Source organism: Mustela nigripes, chromosome 3, assembly GCF_022355385.1.
Source record: "Mustela nigripes isolate SB6536 chromosome 3, MUSNIG.SB6536, whole genome shotgun sequence".
In the NCBI taxonomy this organism is placed as follows: Eukaryota; Metazoa; Chordata; class Mammalia; order Carnivora; family Mustelidae; genus Mustela; species Mustela nigripes.
In genome coordinates this window covers 145,213,468-145,230,007 of record NC_081559.1, presented here as the reverse complement: position 1 = coordinate 145,230,007, position 16,540 = coordinate 145,213,468, and the positions used below count along the sequence as shown (strand labels likewise).

General features: G+C 36.6%; 1 protein-coding gene across 2 annotated transcripts in view; it reads left to right on the top strand.

Moving 5' to 3' along the window:
- The window catches only part of IMPA1 (inositol monophosphatase 1), a 34,287-nt gene extending 17,989 nt beyond the window's left edge, over window positions 1-16,298 (top strand). For both annotated transcript variants that reach the window (XM_059394775.1, XM_059394774.1), the window contains exons 8-9: window positions 12,885-13,036; window positions 14,793-16,298. In XM_059394775.1, coding sequence (XP_059250758.1) covers window positions 12,885-13,036; window positions 14,793-14,908 — 268 coding nt within the window. In that variant the 3' untranslated portion in view covers window positions 14,909-16,298. The remainder of the gene's footprint in view (window positions 1-12,884; window positions 13,037-14,792) is intronic.
- The last annotated feature ends 242 nt before the right edge of the window (window positions 16,299-16,540 follow it).

The window sequence follows — 16,540 nt, the reverse complement described above, 5'->3', positions numbered from 1 at the left end:
CTCTCTTGGGAGATTTTTGATGACTGCTTCAATCTCCTTGCTGGTTATAGGTCTGTTCAGGGTTTCTATTTCTTCCTGGTTCTGTTTTGGTAGTTTATATGTCTCTGGGAATGAATCCATTTCTTCCAGATTGTCATATTTGCTGGAGTAGAGTTGCTCATAATATGATCTTATAGTTGTTTGTATTTCTTTGGTGTTGGTTGTGATCTCTCCTCTTTCATTCGTGATTTTATTTATTTGGGTCCTTTCTCTTTTCTTTTTGATAAGTCTGGCCAAGGGTTTATCAATCTTTTTAATTCTTTCAAGGAACCAGCTCCTAGTTTTGTTGATTTGTTCTACTGTTCTTTTGGTTTCTATTTCATTGATTTCTGCTCTGGTCTTTATTATTTCTCTTCTCCAGCTAGGTTTAGGCTTTCTTTGCTATTCTCCAGCTCCTTTAGATGTAGGGTTAGGTTGTGTACTTGAGACCTTTCGTTTTTCTTGAGAAAGGCTTGCATTGCTATATACTTTCCTCTCAGGTCCGCCTTTGCTGTGTCCCAAAGATTTTCAACAGTTGTGTTTTAATTTTCATTTGTTTCCATGAATTTTTTCAATTCTTCTTTAATTTTCTGGTTGACCCATTCATTCTTTAGTAGGATGCTCTTTAGCCTCCATGTATTTGAGTTCTTTCCAACTTTCCTCTTGTGATTGAGTTCTAGCTTCAGAGCTTTGTGGTCTGACAATATGCAGGGAATGATCCCAGTCCTCTGGTACTTGTTGAGACCTCATTTGTGATCCAGGATGTGATCTATTCTGGAAAATGTTCCATGTTGCTTTGGGATGGATTGTTCTGAATATATCTGTGATGTCCATCTGGTTCAGTCTGTCATTTAAAGCCTTTATTTCCTTGTTGATCTCTTGCTGAGATGATCTATCCATTTCAGTGAGGGGAGTGTTAAAGTCCCCTACTATTACTGTATAATTGTTGATGTGTTTCTTTGCTTTTGTTATTAATTGGTTTATGTAATTGGCTTCTCCCATGTTAGGGACATAGATGTTTAAAATTGTTAGATCTTGTTGGACAGACCCTTTAAGTATGATATAGTGTCCTTCTTCATCTCTTATTATAGTCCTTGGCTTAAAATCCAATTGATATGATATAAAGAATGCTACTCCTGCTTTCTTTTGATGTCCATTAGCATGGTAAATTGTTCTCTGCCCCCTCACTTTAAATCTGGAAGTGTCTTTGGGTCTAAAATGAGTTTCTTGCATACGGCATATCAATGGGTCTTGTATTTTTTTTAACCATTCTGATACCCATTGTCTTTTGATTGGGGTATTTAGCCCATTTACATCCAGGGTAACTATTGAAAGTTATGAATTTAGTGCCATTGTATTGCCTGTAAGGTGACTGTTACCCTATATTGTTTCCTTTCCCTTCTGGTCTGTTACTTTTAGGCTCTCTCTTTGCTTAGAGGACCCCTTTCAATATTTCCTGTAAGGCTGGTTTGGTGTTTGCAAATTCTTTTAATTTTTGTTTGTCCTGGAAGCTTTTTATCTCTCCTTCTATTTTCAATCATAGCCTAGCTGGATATAGTATTCTTGGCTGCATATTTTTCTCATTTAGTGCTCTAAATATATCATGCCAGTCCTTTCCGGCCTGCCAGGTCTCTGTGGATAGGTCTGCTGCCAATGCAGTATTTCTTCTGTTGTGTGTTACAGACCTCTTGTCCTGATCTGCTTTCAGAATTTTCTCTTTGCCACTGAAGTGTATAAGTTTTACTATTAGATGATGGGGTGTGGACCTATTTTATTGATTTTGAGGGGGGGTTCTCCGTGCCTCCTGGATTTTAATGCTTGTTCCCTTCACCAAATTAGGGAAATTCTCTGCTATAATTTGCACCAATATACCTTCTGCCCCTCTCTGTCTTCTTCTGGGATCCTGATTATTCTAATATTGTTTTGTCTTACAGTATCACTTATCTCTTAAATTTTCCCCTCATGGTCCAGTAGTTGTTTATCTCTTTTTTTCTCAGCTTCTTTATTCTCCATCATTTGGTCTTCTATATCACTAATTCTCTCTTTTGCTTTGCTTATCCAAGTAGTAGGAGCCTCCATTTTTTTATTGCACCTCTTTAATAGCTTTTTTGATTTCAACTTGTTAGGTTTTAGTCCTTTTATTTCTCCAGAAAGGGATTTTGTTTCTCCAAAAAGGGATTCTCTAGTGTCTTTCATGCTTTTTTTGAGCCCAGCTAGCACCCTGATAATTGTTATTCTGAACTCTGGTTCACATCTTACTAATGTCCATATTGATTAGGTCAGTTGCTGTCAGTACTTCCTCTTGTTCTTTTTTTTGAGGTGAGTTTTCTCTCGTCGTTTTACCCAGATAAGAATAGATAAACAAGAGGACAAAATCCGAAAAGGTGAGCAACGACCCAAGAAAAATGTACACTAACCCAATTGGAAGAGACCCGAAACTGGAAGGAGAAGAAAGGAGAAAAAAAAAAAAAAAAGATTAGGCTGGTGAATAGAACAGAGCCACCACTTGATTTTGGGTGTATTTTGTTCTGTTAGAAGAGATTTTAAAGAAAGAAAAACTTATATATATACAAAAATAAGGGTAGACATGATGAAGCATTGGAATATGACTGTAAAGATGAAAATTCAAAATGATTCTGAAAAAGGAATTGATAAGAGGTTGGTTGGAAAAAGGAAAAAGAAAAGAGAGAATGTGATCAGGCTGGAAACTAGAACAAAGCCATGTGCTAGATTTAGGGTATATTTTGATCTATTAGAAGAAATTGTATCCCAAAATTTTAAAGAAAAATCCTTTATGTATACAAAAAATAAGGTTAAATACAATGAAGGGATAGAATATGACTATAACAATGAAAAGTTAATAAGATTTTTTAAAAAGGTATTGATAAGATATAATTGTTAAAAGCCATATAAATAGGAAAGAGGAAAAGTTAAAAAAGTAGAATAAGAAAAAAAAGAAATTTACAAAATTTAACTTTGAAAGACTAAAGGATCTTGGGAAAAAAGCCATGCATTCTATGTGTTGTTTTCCCCTAGCTCTGGAGTTCTGCAGTTCTCATTGATCAGTGGACTTGGTCTTGGCTGGATGTTCTTGCTGCTCTTCTGATGGAGGGGCCTTTTGCAGTGATTCTCAAGTGTCTTTGCTTGAGGCAGAATTGCACTGCCCTTGCCAGGGGCCAGGCTAAGTAATCTGCTTGGGTTTTCTCTCGGGAGCTTTTGTTCCCTGAATGATTTCCGTACAGCTTTGGAGGAAGGGAATGAGGATGGCAGCCTCCCAGTCTCCAGCCTATAGGAGCCGAGAGCTCGGGGCCTCACTCCTCAGTGCACCCTGAGAGTAAAGCAGTCACTCCCTCCCATCTCCCTGGTCTCCGGCCACATTCCGTGCTCATCCTGCCTGTGACTGTGTTTCTATGTCTGGCACATAGCCCTGTTTGGACTTTCCAAACCCAGCAGTTTCCTGCAGTGTACTCCTGTGCTGCTCCTCTCAGAGGAGGAAGGAGGGGGTCTTTCTGGATCTGCCACTTGTAGGGTACCTACTGGAAGAGCAGTGGCTTGACTGTGCCTCGGATCTCAGATTAAGGTAACCCCGAGCTGAGATTGCACTCCTCAGCTCCATGTCTGGAGCCGGCTTTCCTGCTCTGATACCTGGGAGCTCTGCCATACACAGGCACCCCTGGTCTTTCTGTCACCCTGCGGGTCCTGAAACCACACTGTCTCTGCAAGGGCTCTACCCGCCCCCCTGCTTAGCCTCTGGAGCGACATCCTTCAGTGGAGCAGACTTATAAAAGTTCCAATTTTGTGCTCTCTCACTTGCCAGGAGCTGGCCTCTCCTGCTGTGGTCTGTCTTCCCATCGCTTTGGATTCACTTCTCTGCATGTCCTACCATCTGGAAAGTAGTTGATTTTCTGTTCCTAGAATTGCTGCTCTTCTTCTATCTCCTGTTGAGTTTGTAGGTGTTCAGAATGGTTTGGTAACTATCGAGCTGAACTCCTGGGATATTATGATATTTCAGTCTCCTACTCTTCCGCCATCTTACTTCCTCTCCTCACTTTCTCTTTCTTAAGGTAGCTTTGTCTGTGTTCCCTCTGGCTCTTCTGCTCCCTTCTCCTCCTTGTGACAGAATCTTTTCTGCCTCCCTCCCCAACTCTGTATCCTCAAGCTTGCAGTGCTATATTAGGATTTTTCTGTTTTCCCACTAGTTACAGAGAATTTATGTTTTCTAGTTCCTAGAATTGCTGAAGGAATGGTTCCTATACGTTTTACTTGTCCTCATTGATTTTATTTTTATTTTGGGGGGGAAGAAAATAGTGAGTTTTAAATCAGAATGCCACTATTATGTTCCAAACATGAGGGTCGTTCTATAATGGAAGTTTTGTAGATGAAGAATTAAAAGCAGATATTAAACAGGTATATACATTTGTCCTTAAAAGGGAAGCTAGAGTTTTGAGGTTCTTAAATTTAGTGTAGTTAATGTGTATGTTAAGTAGAATTCTCCTGACCTTTATTGTGGTTGTTTTCATGAAGAAAAATAGAGAAAAATAATAACCACAGATTTTGGGGATTTTATTTCACTACCAATTATGCCTACCTTTTGCCTTCTGAAAATATTGATTTAAAAGGCTCTTAAAACTGACCAAAGACCATATGATAATCCAGACTTATTTGTAGGTGACTTGACTGAGGTTCGGAGAGGTAAAGTGACTGTCTGAGATCACACAGGTAGATGGAGATGTGACTAGAACCCTGGCTTCCAGACCATTTATCTGTCTTCAACATTAGATTTTCGTTTTAGGAGTCAGGACATTACATGTACAGTTTGGTCTGATACAAACTATAATTCTAGGCTGTAGATCTGTGACCTCTTTTGTAATAAGTAAAGTAAAAAAAGTTCCTGTCAAGAAAGTATAGGACCTAGGGGTGAGTGGCTGATTCAGTCTAGAGCATGTAACTCTTATTCTTGGGGTTATGGGTTCAAGCCCCACATTGGGCATGGGACCTACTTAAAAAGAAGAAGAAGAAGAAAAGAAGGTATATAATGTCTCAGAATGATATCCCTGAGGGAAGAGCAATATGATTAAAAAAGACTGTAGCTACAGCACTATTTTAAAGCAAGGACTTTAACTGTAGGCAATAAAATGTTTATGTTATTCATAAAAGAGCTATAAGTGCTTTATAAATTTAACCTTTTCTATTTCCATGGTCTGAAGTGCCCTTTTATTTTTGTATGTTCTTAAAGGTAGAACAAGGAAAATATTGCCAAGAAGTGCTGACTTACTGATTTCTTTCTGTGATCTTTTGCATTCTGCTGATTGAATGTGAATTTGGAAGGGTTATTTACACATGCACATGAAACTAAAGAGAGTTATAATTTGAATGAATGTTTTAAACAAGTAGAAACAGTCTAATAAGTTCCTAACTAGTAAATGATATTTATGTAGCAAAGTTAAATCATTACAGGTCTATTTCCTTTAGTTTAATGTTTAGGGACTTATTTAGGTGAAATGCACATCGATTTGCTTCTGTAATGTTTTCTGGCATCATGGTTTAAAGAATAATTTCATCTTAAATATAGTCTTTGAGGACCTTTCAGATGTTAGGCACTCTCCTAAGGGCTTTGCATATATTTATTATAACCATTAACAACAGTGTCCAGAGTAAGTTGGTATCCCCATTTTGATGACAAGAAAAGTAAAACTTGAAGAGGAAACTTTCTCAAGATTACAGTTTTAAGCAGCTAAGTAGGATTGCAAACTCAAATCTCTGATACTGAAGATAGTTCTTCTTTACTTTATGCCAAAAATTCTCCAAATGGATCAGACTAAGATAGACTTCAGAACACATTTGTAAAATCTATAGCACAGTCTTGATTATTTGATAATTAAGTACTCTCTGGCAGTATTTGTCCATAAAAGAATATGTTCTTTTCTGACTATCAGGCCCCTTGCCTGAGAGCCTATGATATTTATTAGAAATGAATAGAAGCATTGCCAGTAGGTAGCAGTTCTTCCAGCCTGCAGTTCTGTGTCTGAATAGAAATTCCAAGGGGTCATTTATGAAAGAGCTTGATATTTGCTTTCTAGGACATGAGCTATGAACGATCACATAGCCCATGAGAAACGGGGAAAATTCCATATGCCATTCTTTATATAAACTATCAAAAGCCGCTAAAGTTAACTTGGTTTTATGTATTTGAAAAGCAGTCAAATGTCTGTTTAACATTTGTTACTAGTTCTTTCTTAAATCTGATATGCAGTAAGAAATAGGCAGGAAAGCATATTTGGAATCAAAGGCATCACATAATTTTAATCTTTTTTAAAAGTTGATTTGGTGTAAACATGTCTCATTTTTAACTGTATTTTGGTAGAGTCTTTAGGGTGTTCTATGTATAGTAGCTGCGCAGCTGCCAGTAGTGACAGTTTTACTTCTTCGTTACCAATTTGGATGCCTTTTATTCCTTTATCTTGTGTGATTGTTGCAACTAGGGCTCCCAGTATGTTGAAGAAAAGTGATGGGAGTGGACATCCTTGTCTTGTTACTGCTCTTAGAGGAAAAGCTATCAGTCAGTATTTTACCATTGAGCATAATGTTAGCTGTGGGTTTTTCATATATGGCCTTTATTATGTTGAGCTATGTTCCCTGTAAACCAATTTTGCTGAGGGTTTTTAACATAAATAGGTGTTGAAATTCGTCACACTTTTTCTGCCTCTAGTGGGATGATCGTGTGATTTTTACTTTTCATTTTGTTGAGTGGTGTATGATATTGATTTGTGACTGTTAAACTATCCCTACATCTTTGGACCAAATTCCACTTGATCATGGTGAATGATCATTTTAATGTATTGTTGAACTTGGCTTGCTAATATTTTGTTGAGGATTTTGCATCTGTGTTGATCAGAGATACTAACCTGTAGTTTTCTTCTTTTGTAGTGTCTTTGGTTTTGGTGTCAGAGTAATGCTGATCTCATAGAATTAATTTGGGAGCTTTCCTTCTAATATTTTTGGGGGGAATAGTTTGAGAAGAATACATATTCTTTATTTTTTTAAATTTATTTTAGTATTAACTCTTCCTTAAATGTTTGGTACAATGCACCTGTAAATCCATCTGGTCCTAGACTGTTGTTTGCTAGGAGTTTGATTACTGATTGAGTTTCACTGCTAGCAGTTAGTTTGTTCAAATTTTCTATTTCTTCTGATTCAGGTGTGGACTTTTACATGTTTCTAGGAATTTATTCATTTCCTCTAGGTTGCCCAATATAATTTTCATAATATTCTTATAATCCTTTGCATTTCTGTGCTATCAGTTGTTATTTATCCTCCTTCACTTCTGATTCAGTCCTTTCTCTTTTTTTTTGTTGCTGAATCTGGCTAAAGGCTTATCACCTTTATCTTTTCAGAGAACCAGTTCCTAGTTTCACTGACATTTTCTTTTTTTCTTTCTTTTTTTTAAGTCTCTATTTCTGCTCTAGCCTTAATATTTCCTTCTATTAGCTTTGAGCTTTGTTCTTTCTATAGATTTCTTAGATGTAAGGTTAGGTGTTTGAGATTTTTCTTGTTTCTGATTTAGGCTTGTATTGATACAAACTTCCCTCTTAGAACTGCTTTTTGCTGCATCTCAAAGATTTTGGACAGTTGTATTTTCTTTTATCTCCATAGATTTTATTCCCTCTTTGACTTTTTTTTTTGTTATTGTTGACCCATTGATTGTCTACTAGCATGTTGTTTAGCCTCTGTGTATTTGTGTTCTTTCTAGATTTCCTCTTGTGATTGATTTCTAGTGTTACACTGTTGTGGTCAGAAAAGATGCTTGGTAGGATTTCAGTCTTACGGATTTTATTGAGATATGTTTTATGGCTTAACATGTGATCTGAAAATGTTCTGTGTGCACTTGAAAAGAACATATATTCTGCTGTTTTCAGGTAGAATGTTGTATATATATCTGTTAGGTCCATTGGTCTAATGTGTTGTTCAAAGGTACTGTTTCCTGTTGATTTTTTTCTCTGGATGGTCTTACACTGATGTAAGTGTTGTGTTAAAGCCACCTACCATTATTGTCAATTTCTCCCTTTATGCCTGTTAGTAGTTGCTTTATATTTGGTTGTCCAGTGTTGGGTGCATAGACATTTACAGCTGTTACATCCTCTTTTTAGAATGTTCCCTTTATCATTATATAATGCCAGGCTTAGACTTTAAAACAGAGACTGTAACATAAGACAGATTTATGTGAACTAAATATTGCTACCTTGGCTTTCTGTTTCACTGCTATTTGCATGGAATCTTCTTCCATCCATTAAGTGTATACATGTCTTTAGGTCTAAAGTAAGCCTCTTATAGGCAGCAAATGGATAGGTCTCTCTCTCTCTCTTTCTTTTTTTTTTTTTTTTTAAATCTTTTCGGTCACCCTGTATCTTTTAATTGTAGCATTTTGTCTTTTTACCTTTAAAGTAATTATTCATAGGTATGTTCTTATTGCCATTTTGTGACTTACTTTCTGGTTGTTTTTCTCCATTCCTTCTTTTATTCTCTTCCCTTTTGTTTTGATGGCTTTTTGGTGTTACACTTTTAATTCCTATCTCCTTTTTTGTGTGTGTTTATCTATTATAGGTTTTAGATTTGCAGTTACCATTAAGTTAATATATAACATCTTATGGGTATAGCAGTCTGTATTAAGTTGAGGGTCACTTAAGTTCAAACAGATTCTAAAAGTATGAAATATTTACTCCCCTACCCACATTTTATGAATGTTATATTTTATATAATTTTATTTTGTGTATCCTTGATTTAGTATTGTATGTATAATTCATTTTACTGCTTTTGTGTTTTCATCGCCATACTGGTTTTTTAAGAGATTTTGCCTACCTTTATTATTTATTTTTATTTATTCATGAAATTTCTTCCTTTCATAATTGTCTTACTGTTAGGGCCTTTTCTTTCCACTCAGAATTCCTTTCAACATTTTGTGTAAAGCTAGCTTAGTGGTAATGAACTCCTTTAACTTTTGTTTGTCTGGGAAACTCTATCTCTCCTTTTATTCTAAATGATTATCTTGTTGGAGAGAGTATTCTGGTTGCAGGTTTTTTCCTTTAAGCACTTTGAATATATCATGACACTGTCTTCTAGCCTGCAAAGTTTCTACCAAGAAATCAGCTGATAGCCTTATGGGGTTTCCTTTGTATGCAACTGTTTTTGCTCTTGTTGCTTTTACAATTCTTTTAATAATTAATGAGGCAGAAAGTAATGATAATGTAGGGAGACGTGGCTTTCCTTAGATGCTCTGCCTCCTGAATATGGAGGTCTGTTTCTTCCCTCAGGTTAGGGAATTTTTCAGCTATTATTTTTTCTTTTTCTTCTTTTTTTTTTTTTTAAACAGCTATTATTTTTTCAAATAAGTTTTCTTTCTCTCTTTTCCTTCTGAGATCCCTATAATGCTTATGTTATTATGCTTGATGAAATCATGGAGTTTCCTTATCTTCCTTCCTTCCTTCCTTCCTTCCTTTATTTATTTATTTATTTATTTATAGTGCAGCTTAGTTGCTTTCCATTACCGTTTTACAGATCACCACTCTGTTCTTTTCAATCCTTTGTTCTGTTGATTCCCTCTAGTGTGTTTTTTTCCCCCCATTATTGAGTTCATCTCTGTTAGGTTATTTTTTTAATTTTCTATCTTTTTGTTGAAGATCTGCGATCTTTTTTTTTTTTTTTTTTTCTTTTTTTTCTTGTTGTGGGTTTTTTTTTTTTTTTTTTTTTCCTCAAGTCCCTTGAGTGGGGAATATCTTTATGACCGTTACTTTGAATTCTTTATCAGGCATAGTGCTTATCTCCATGTCATTTAGCTTTTTTGCTGCGATTTTTTTTCTTGTTCATTCATTTGGGATATAGTCTTCTCTCTCCTCATTTGTTCAAACTCTGGTTCTGTGTATTAAGAAGGTCAACTCTGTCTCCTGGTCTTGAAAGTAGTGGCCTTATGAAGAAAAGCTTCTGTGCCCTGGAGCCCCGTGCCCCCGAGCATCAGAACAGGCACTACAGGGGTGTCTTTGTGGGCTCTGTGCACCTGCTGTTGTGGCCCAGTCACATTTGCCTTTAGTCCAGTTGGCTATAGTGACCTGTCTTATTTTGCTTGCTATGGGCACATCATACCAGGTTTGGTCCTGCACCACTGAGAGGCTTGAGACTACTGTATGGTTGTATGTGGGAGGTGTCTACATCTAGTTTGCCTTAGCTATGGGCATTTCAAAAGGCAGGGCACTTTCCCTGTGGGGATTCCTGAGAAGCTTTTTTTGGTGGGAGGGGTGGGCAGTCAGAGTAGATATCTATACCCAGTCCGTTTGCTGTAGCTGCAGGCACATCAAGTGCAGAGCACTCTCCTGGGGTGGCCAGCTCACAGGTTTGGTTGCTGGAACTGTGGGTGTGCTGGTGTGTGGGGTTATCCCTGCCTCTACCCAAGAAAGAGTCACTTTGCAGTGGTGCTAGTCCTTGCTGGGGCTGTTTGCTGGATGTGGTGGGCACGAGCTGCTTTTCGGGGATACCCACCAAGTTGTGGGTGTGGGCTGTATGGGGAGGGTGAGGTATATAGTGCTAGTGAGATAGGTGGATAGGGTTTACACAGATTCCCACATGTGTCAGGCTATTTAGGCTAGGGGAGAGGAAGTGAAGTGGTGCCTGCGTATACTTTTGTTCTTGGAGAAGTTTCCTGAAGATTCCTGCCCCTCCAGCACTTGTTCTGTGATTAGTAAATAAGTCTCTTTCTGTGTATACCACAGGCACTTTTCAAATTGCTGCTTCTATGCTGTATCTAGGCTGGGATATTTATTATAGGTTTTTTGTTTGGGGTTATTTTAGGGCAAGGACAGTTTCCCATTGCGCTTTAGCTCTTCCAGAGCTAAGCCTGCTGATTTTTAAAGTACCTGGAGTTAAACCCTGCTGACTTTAACAGCTTTCAAAGTTAAGCCTTACTGGTTATCAGAGCCAAATGTTATGGGAGCTCATCTTTGCAGTGTGGTTCCCTAGTGCCTGGGGTACCTGGCATGGAGTCTGATCATCTCACTTCTCCACACTTGGGATGTCGCTCCTCTCTGTTTTAGTCTCATCCAGTGGGGTTTGGTTCCAGGGCAGCTCTGTCCCATTCTGCCCTAAAGAGGGCAGAAGATTTGGTCTTTCCACAGTTAACTTTGGGTGCCAGACTTTGGGTCGTTTTTCAGAGTGACTTGCACAGATAGAGCTGTTATCTTGGTGTATCTGTGGAAGGAGTTGAGCTCAGGATGCTCCTACCACTCCATCTTCCTGCTCCCCCCAACTCCTGTTATTTCCTTTTCAATGAACAGATCTCACGGCCTTATATGAAGGGGTTTAAATAATTACAAAAGGAGTTTGAGTAAAAATCACTTGAAAATTACTTGCAGACATGATGAACACTTTTTCTTAAATATTTCAGTGTTCTTTAATAAAGGGGATACTCCCTAACTATAATGCAGTTGTAAAAATCAGGAAGTTAAAAGTGATGTGTTATCTAATATAGTGACACTTTATTCAAACTTTGAAAAAAATCAGATCCAAGATTCAACCCAGGATCAAACATTGCATTTAGTTGTCCTTTATCATCAGTTTTTAAAAATCTGGAACAGATGCTTGGTCTTGGTCTTTTATGCTCTTGCTATTTTTGAGAAATGTATATCAGTTATTTTGTAGTAAGTCCTTGATTTGAATCTGTCTGGTTTCCTCAAGACTGGAGTTATACATTTTTGTCAGGAATGTTAGAGAAGCAATGTTATGTCTTTCTCAGTGCATAATAGGAGGGGGCACTTGATAGCTTTTTGTCCCATGATTGGTGATAATAAGTTAGTTCACTTGATATTGGTAGACCATTATAAAGATGCTTTTCCATTATAGGTACAGGCATACCTCAGTCATATTGCAGGTTTGGTTCTAGACTACAGCAATAAAGCAACTACTTCAATAAAGCAAGTCAAATGAATTTTTTGGTTTTCTAGTGCATCTAAGTTATGTTTTTATTATACCATGGTATATGAAGCATATAATAGCATTATGTCTAAAAAAGCAATGTGCATAATACCTTAACATTTTATTACTAAAAATGCTAATCATCTTAGCTTTCAGTGAGTCATAATCATTGATCAACATAATAATGAAAAATTTTGAAATATTGTAAGAATTACCAAAATGTGATAAAGAGACATGAAGTACCAATAGATTCAGTTTGTAAAAAAAAAATCAATATATATGATATGTGATAAAAACAAAACACAATAAAATGATATATGCATGCATTACATATGTTGGGGGAGGTAATTTGACATTATGTAAATACCAGTCTTGTGCTTGCTCATTTTGGCATTTATTAGTGATTCTTTCTTGAATCGGTTATTACTGTAATGGCTATCAAAGCAGTATCCATATTTACATTAATATTTCCAGGGAAGAGGTACAAACCTGTAATACTCTTTTCAGGTCGGCTTCCGTCTCACCAGAGCCCAGGTGTGCCGTTAACCCTTTAGTCACACATTCTGATGTGCACACATGTGGCAGTGACCAATAACATATTCTACTCCTCCTAGAGACTGCTTGTATTATGGGGCTGTAGTCCCTACGTTGAGACAAATATGAATATACATGCATGCCATTATAGAAGAATGATGGCATTTTTTCCATTTTTCCCCCCCCTGAATATATCTTTTAGAGTTTAGCTTACTAAACGATTGCTCTGTGGGGATTAATTTTGTCATCTGTATAGTATATCATGATAATTAGATAAGTTTTTTTTTTTAACTTGTAAATTCTCTCAACAATTAAACTAGAGGAGGAGTCTTTTTGAAAGATATTTTTCAATCTGATTTTTAAATGTTATTTGTTAGGATCCGAGGTGTTGGAACAGCAGCTGTTAATATGTGCCTTGTGGCAGCTGGAGTTGCAGATGCCTATTATGAAATGGGAATTCACTGCTGGGATATGGCAGGAGCTGGCATTATTGTTACCGAAGCTGGTGGAGTACTATTGGATGTGACAGGTAAAATTATGGAACAGTAAAAGCATTTTTCTCTCTGTTGGACTTTCCTTTATATGTAGTTTTTTTCCTTTAATGTTTAATATATATTAGTATTTATTACATAAATTCTTAAAGACAAAACAAAAACAAGGCATGTAGTTTTCTGCAAAATAAGAATAACAAATTGAGGGGCGCCTGGGTGGCTCAGGGGGTTGATCCTCTGCTTTCGGCTCGGGTCATGATCCCAGGGTCCTGGGATCGGAGCCTGCATTGGGCTCTTTGCTGAGCAGGGAGCCTGCTTCCCTCTCTGACTCTGCCTGCCTCTTTGCCTACTTATGATCTCTGCCAAATAAAATCTAAAAAAAAAAAAAAAGCAAAAAATAAAAAACAAATTTAGAGATAGAGGCAAGGATAAGAAGCTAATTATAATGTAGGATTAATAATGATAAATGATTAAGCCTCTTCAGACATGAGTATCAGGAACTCTTTTTTTTTTTCCATCTTGAATTACTTTATTTTAAAATCACTTATACATGTGTAAACATAAAACCAAATTTAAGATACAACTATGAAACCAAAACATTTTTTTTTTTTTTAAAGATTTTATTTATTTATTTGTCATAGAGAGAGAAGCGAGAGCAAGCACAGGCAGACAGAGTGGCAGGCAGAGGCAGAGGGAGAAGGAGAAGCAGGCTCCCTGCCAAGCAAGGAGCCCAATGTGGGACTCGATCCCAGGACGCTGGGATCATGACCTGAGCCGAAGGCAGCCGCTCAACCAACTGAGCCACCCAGGCGTCCCGAAACCAAAACATTTTCAAATTAAAAATAAACCAAGCTATACAACAAAGAAAATTCAAAAGTATAATATTAATTCAATATGACCGTTAATATTGTCCAGAATCTGTAACAGTGCTTGCTGTGGCCGTAGTTCTTTTACTTTCAGATGTGTGTTCCATATAGTGAGCTGGAGCGTGACTCAGTTTGTCAAAATCTTCGTTTTGTCCCTGGCGTGAACACATTACTTAAATATGAACGCTATCTCCATTCTTTCCCCATTAGTCCAGGTTAAATAAATGTTGTACACCGGAACTCTTTTTTTTTTAAAAGATTTTATTTATTTGACAGACAGGCATCACAGGTAGACAGAAGGCAGGTGAAGAGAGGAGGAAGCAGGCTCCCCACGGAGCAGAGAGCCCAATGTGGGGCTTGATCCCAGGACCCTGAGATCATGACCTGAGCCGAAGGCAGAGGCTTTAACCCACTGAGTCACTCAGGTGCCCCAAGATGGTGAAAATTTTTTAAGTGAAGAGTGAACCTGGGCTAAAAGTATTCACCAGTGATCAGGGAGAAAAGCAATGAAGAAGTAAAGAAATGGGAAGGAGAGTGATATGAAAATGCTGTGCTGTGGAGTCAGATTTCCTGTCCATAGATTCCCAAACATGAAAGAGGTAATAAGAGTAATAAAAAGATTAGAAAAAGAACACAGGAAAGAAGTAGATGAAGCTAATATTACATTGCATGTTAACTCATGAATTTAAATTTAGAAAAAAAAAATGACATTTTTCAGACTGGTATGATTGAGAGTCCCCCCCCCCCCAAAAAAAACTCTGGTATTTACTAAAAGATTCTTAAAACTCATTTATGTATTGCCAAAGCTTAAACATTATGATAATGACAGTTTTTTTTTTTTTAAAGAAAACAAAGTATTAAAATGCTATGATTGACCAATACACATACTATACTAGTTTTACAGGAATCATGTTTGGTTTGATTTTAGGTGCATCATTTGACTTGATGTCACGAAGAATAATTGCTGCGAATAATAAAACCTTAGCAGAAAGGATAGCCAAAGAAATTCAGGTGATACCACTTCAAAGAGACGATGAAGAGTAATTGCAGCAGCACCACGTAGTCACAACTGTTTCGCCCCATATTTGCTGACACACTGACGGTGTTATAAAACTTAGGGTGTTTGTTTCGCGTGTGGAATATGTTTGGTTTAAATTCTTTGAAATCCAGATGAAAAATAGGATTTTGTTTTATATTTTACTAAGACTGGGGATGAAAGAACAGAGGAAATATTTCATTGCTTTAAAAAATTTTGTGTGTAAGAATGTGCTTTGGGGAAAAACACACAGGCAGTTGATGAGAGAAGGTATCAATCACATCAACTGCAATAGTTAGCAATTTAGAGTTTCTGAGTATGTATGAGCCTCTGAAATTGACTATGTGCATAGCATTCTTAATTAGAGAGGTAACTTTTTAGAAAAGATTTTCTCCTTAGTTCCCAAAGCCATATTTAATTAAATTTGTAAGTCTATAATGGGTACTTCCTAGACCAAGGTATTTTTCTTTGCAGAGAACCTAGTTTTACTCGTCAGTGTTCACATAGCACCTAGCAGAGTATCTGTCAAATATGGGCAATTAAAAAATAAGCATTGAAAGAATAAATATTTTGGAGGTAACAATTCCTACTTATAACATACATAAAGTAATGAGCTCACCACTCTTTATTTTTATTTTAGGTTTTAAAGTAAAAATTATCCCATCATCGTTTTCATGTTTAACATCATTCCTTTTAACATTTCACATTGCCATACCATTTCAATTACCATATTGCCAGATATCATTTCTAATTGTGGGCATTTCTATAGTTAATATATTTTCTAAGACCCTGCATTACAGTATTTATTTGGATTCAAGAAGCTGTTTCAAAAAAGCATTCTCATCAGCTATGTACTTTTCTACTATAATTAGATACACTGTAAAATTGTACCGAATTCAATATTCATGTTTTAAAGATGTTCACGCTTCATGGTTGTGCCAAGGAAAACCTAGAACCTGGCAGATATACTTTATTGTTAATATTGAACTATGTTTTTTTCCCCAAATTTCTTAATTTCTTTGCTACCAGATTCGATTCAGTCTTAAAATATTCCTTAATAGTCTTTGGCTTATGAAACTCGAAGAAAATTGTTCTGGTTTATAGATGTTTTAAAAGGTTGATTGACTGCTTAGCCTTGTCCCTGGGCTCTTGAACAGAAGATTATTTAAGGTCTCATGTGAGCCTTGTATTTGATAGAATGAAAAGTGCATCTGTAAAGTAGGAGGTTATTTTATTGTTGTGCACATCTAATATATTTAAAAATATACTAAGATTTGAGTATTATGCTGTATTTGTGCTGTTGTCATGTGCAGTAAAAATATCTTGTACTATATTACTCTACGGTTAATTTTTCAATTAAATTTATTTTAATTAAGACTGATGAAAAATTTTAAGTAACTATGATTGAATGTTGTTAAAATTTCTGGTTTAAAGTACTTCTAGGTGTTTTGTGTTGAGTTGTAAATATTTGACATTTGCAGTTGTGATTGATTATATGTTCTTGGGGGTTTTTTGCCTGCTGTTTTCCCAGCTTTTCTAAAAGACTTGACTTAATTTTTTATTCTAAATGCAATTAGATAATCAGTGGCTGAAATTTCTTTGGATGTTGAAAAAGGATTGGCAAGTGAGTTATCCAACAA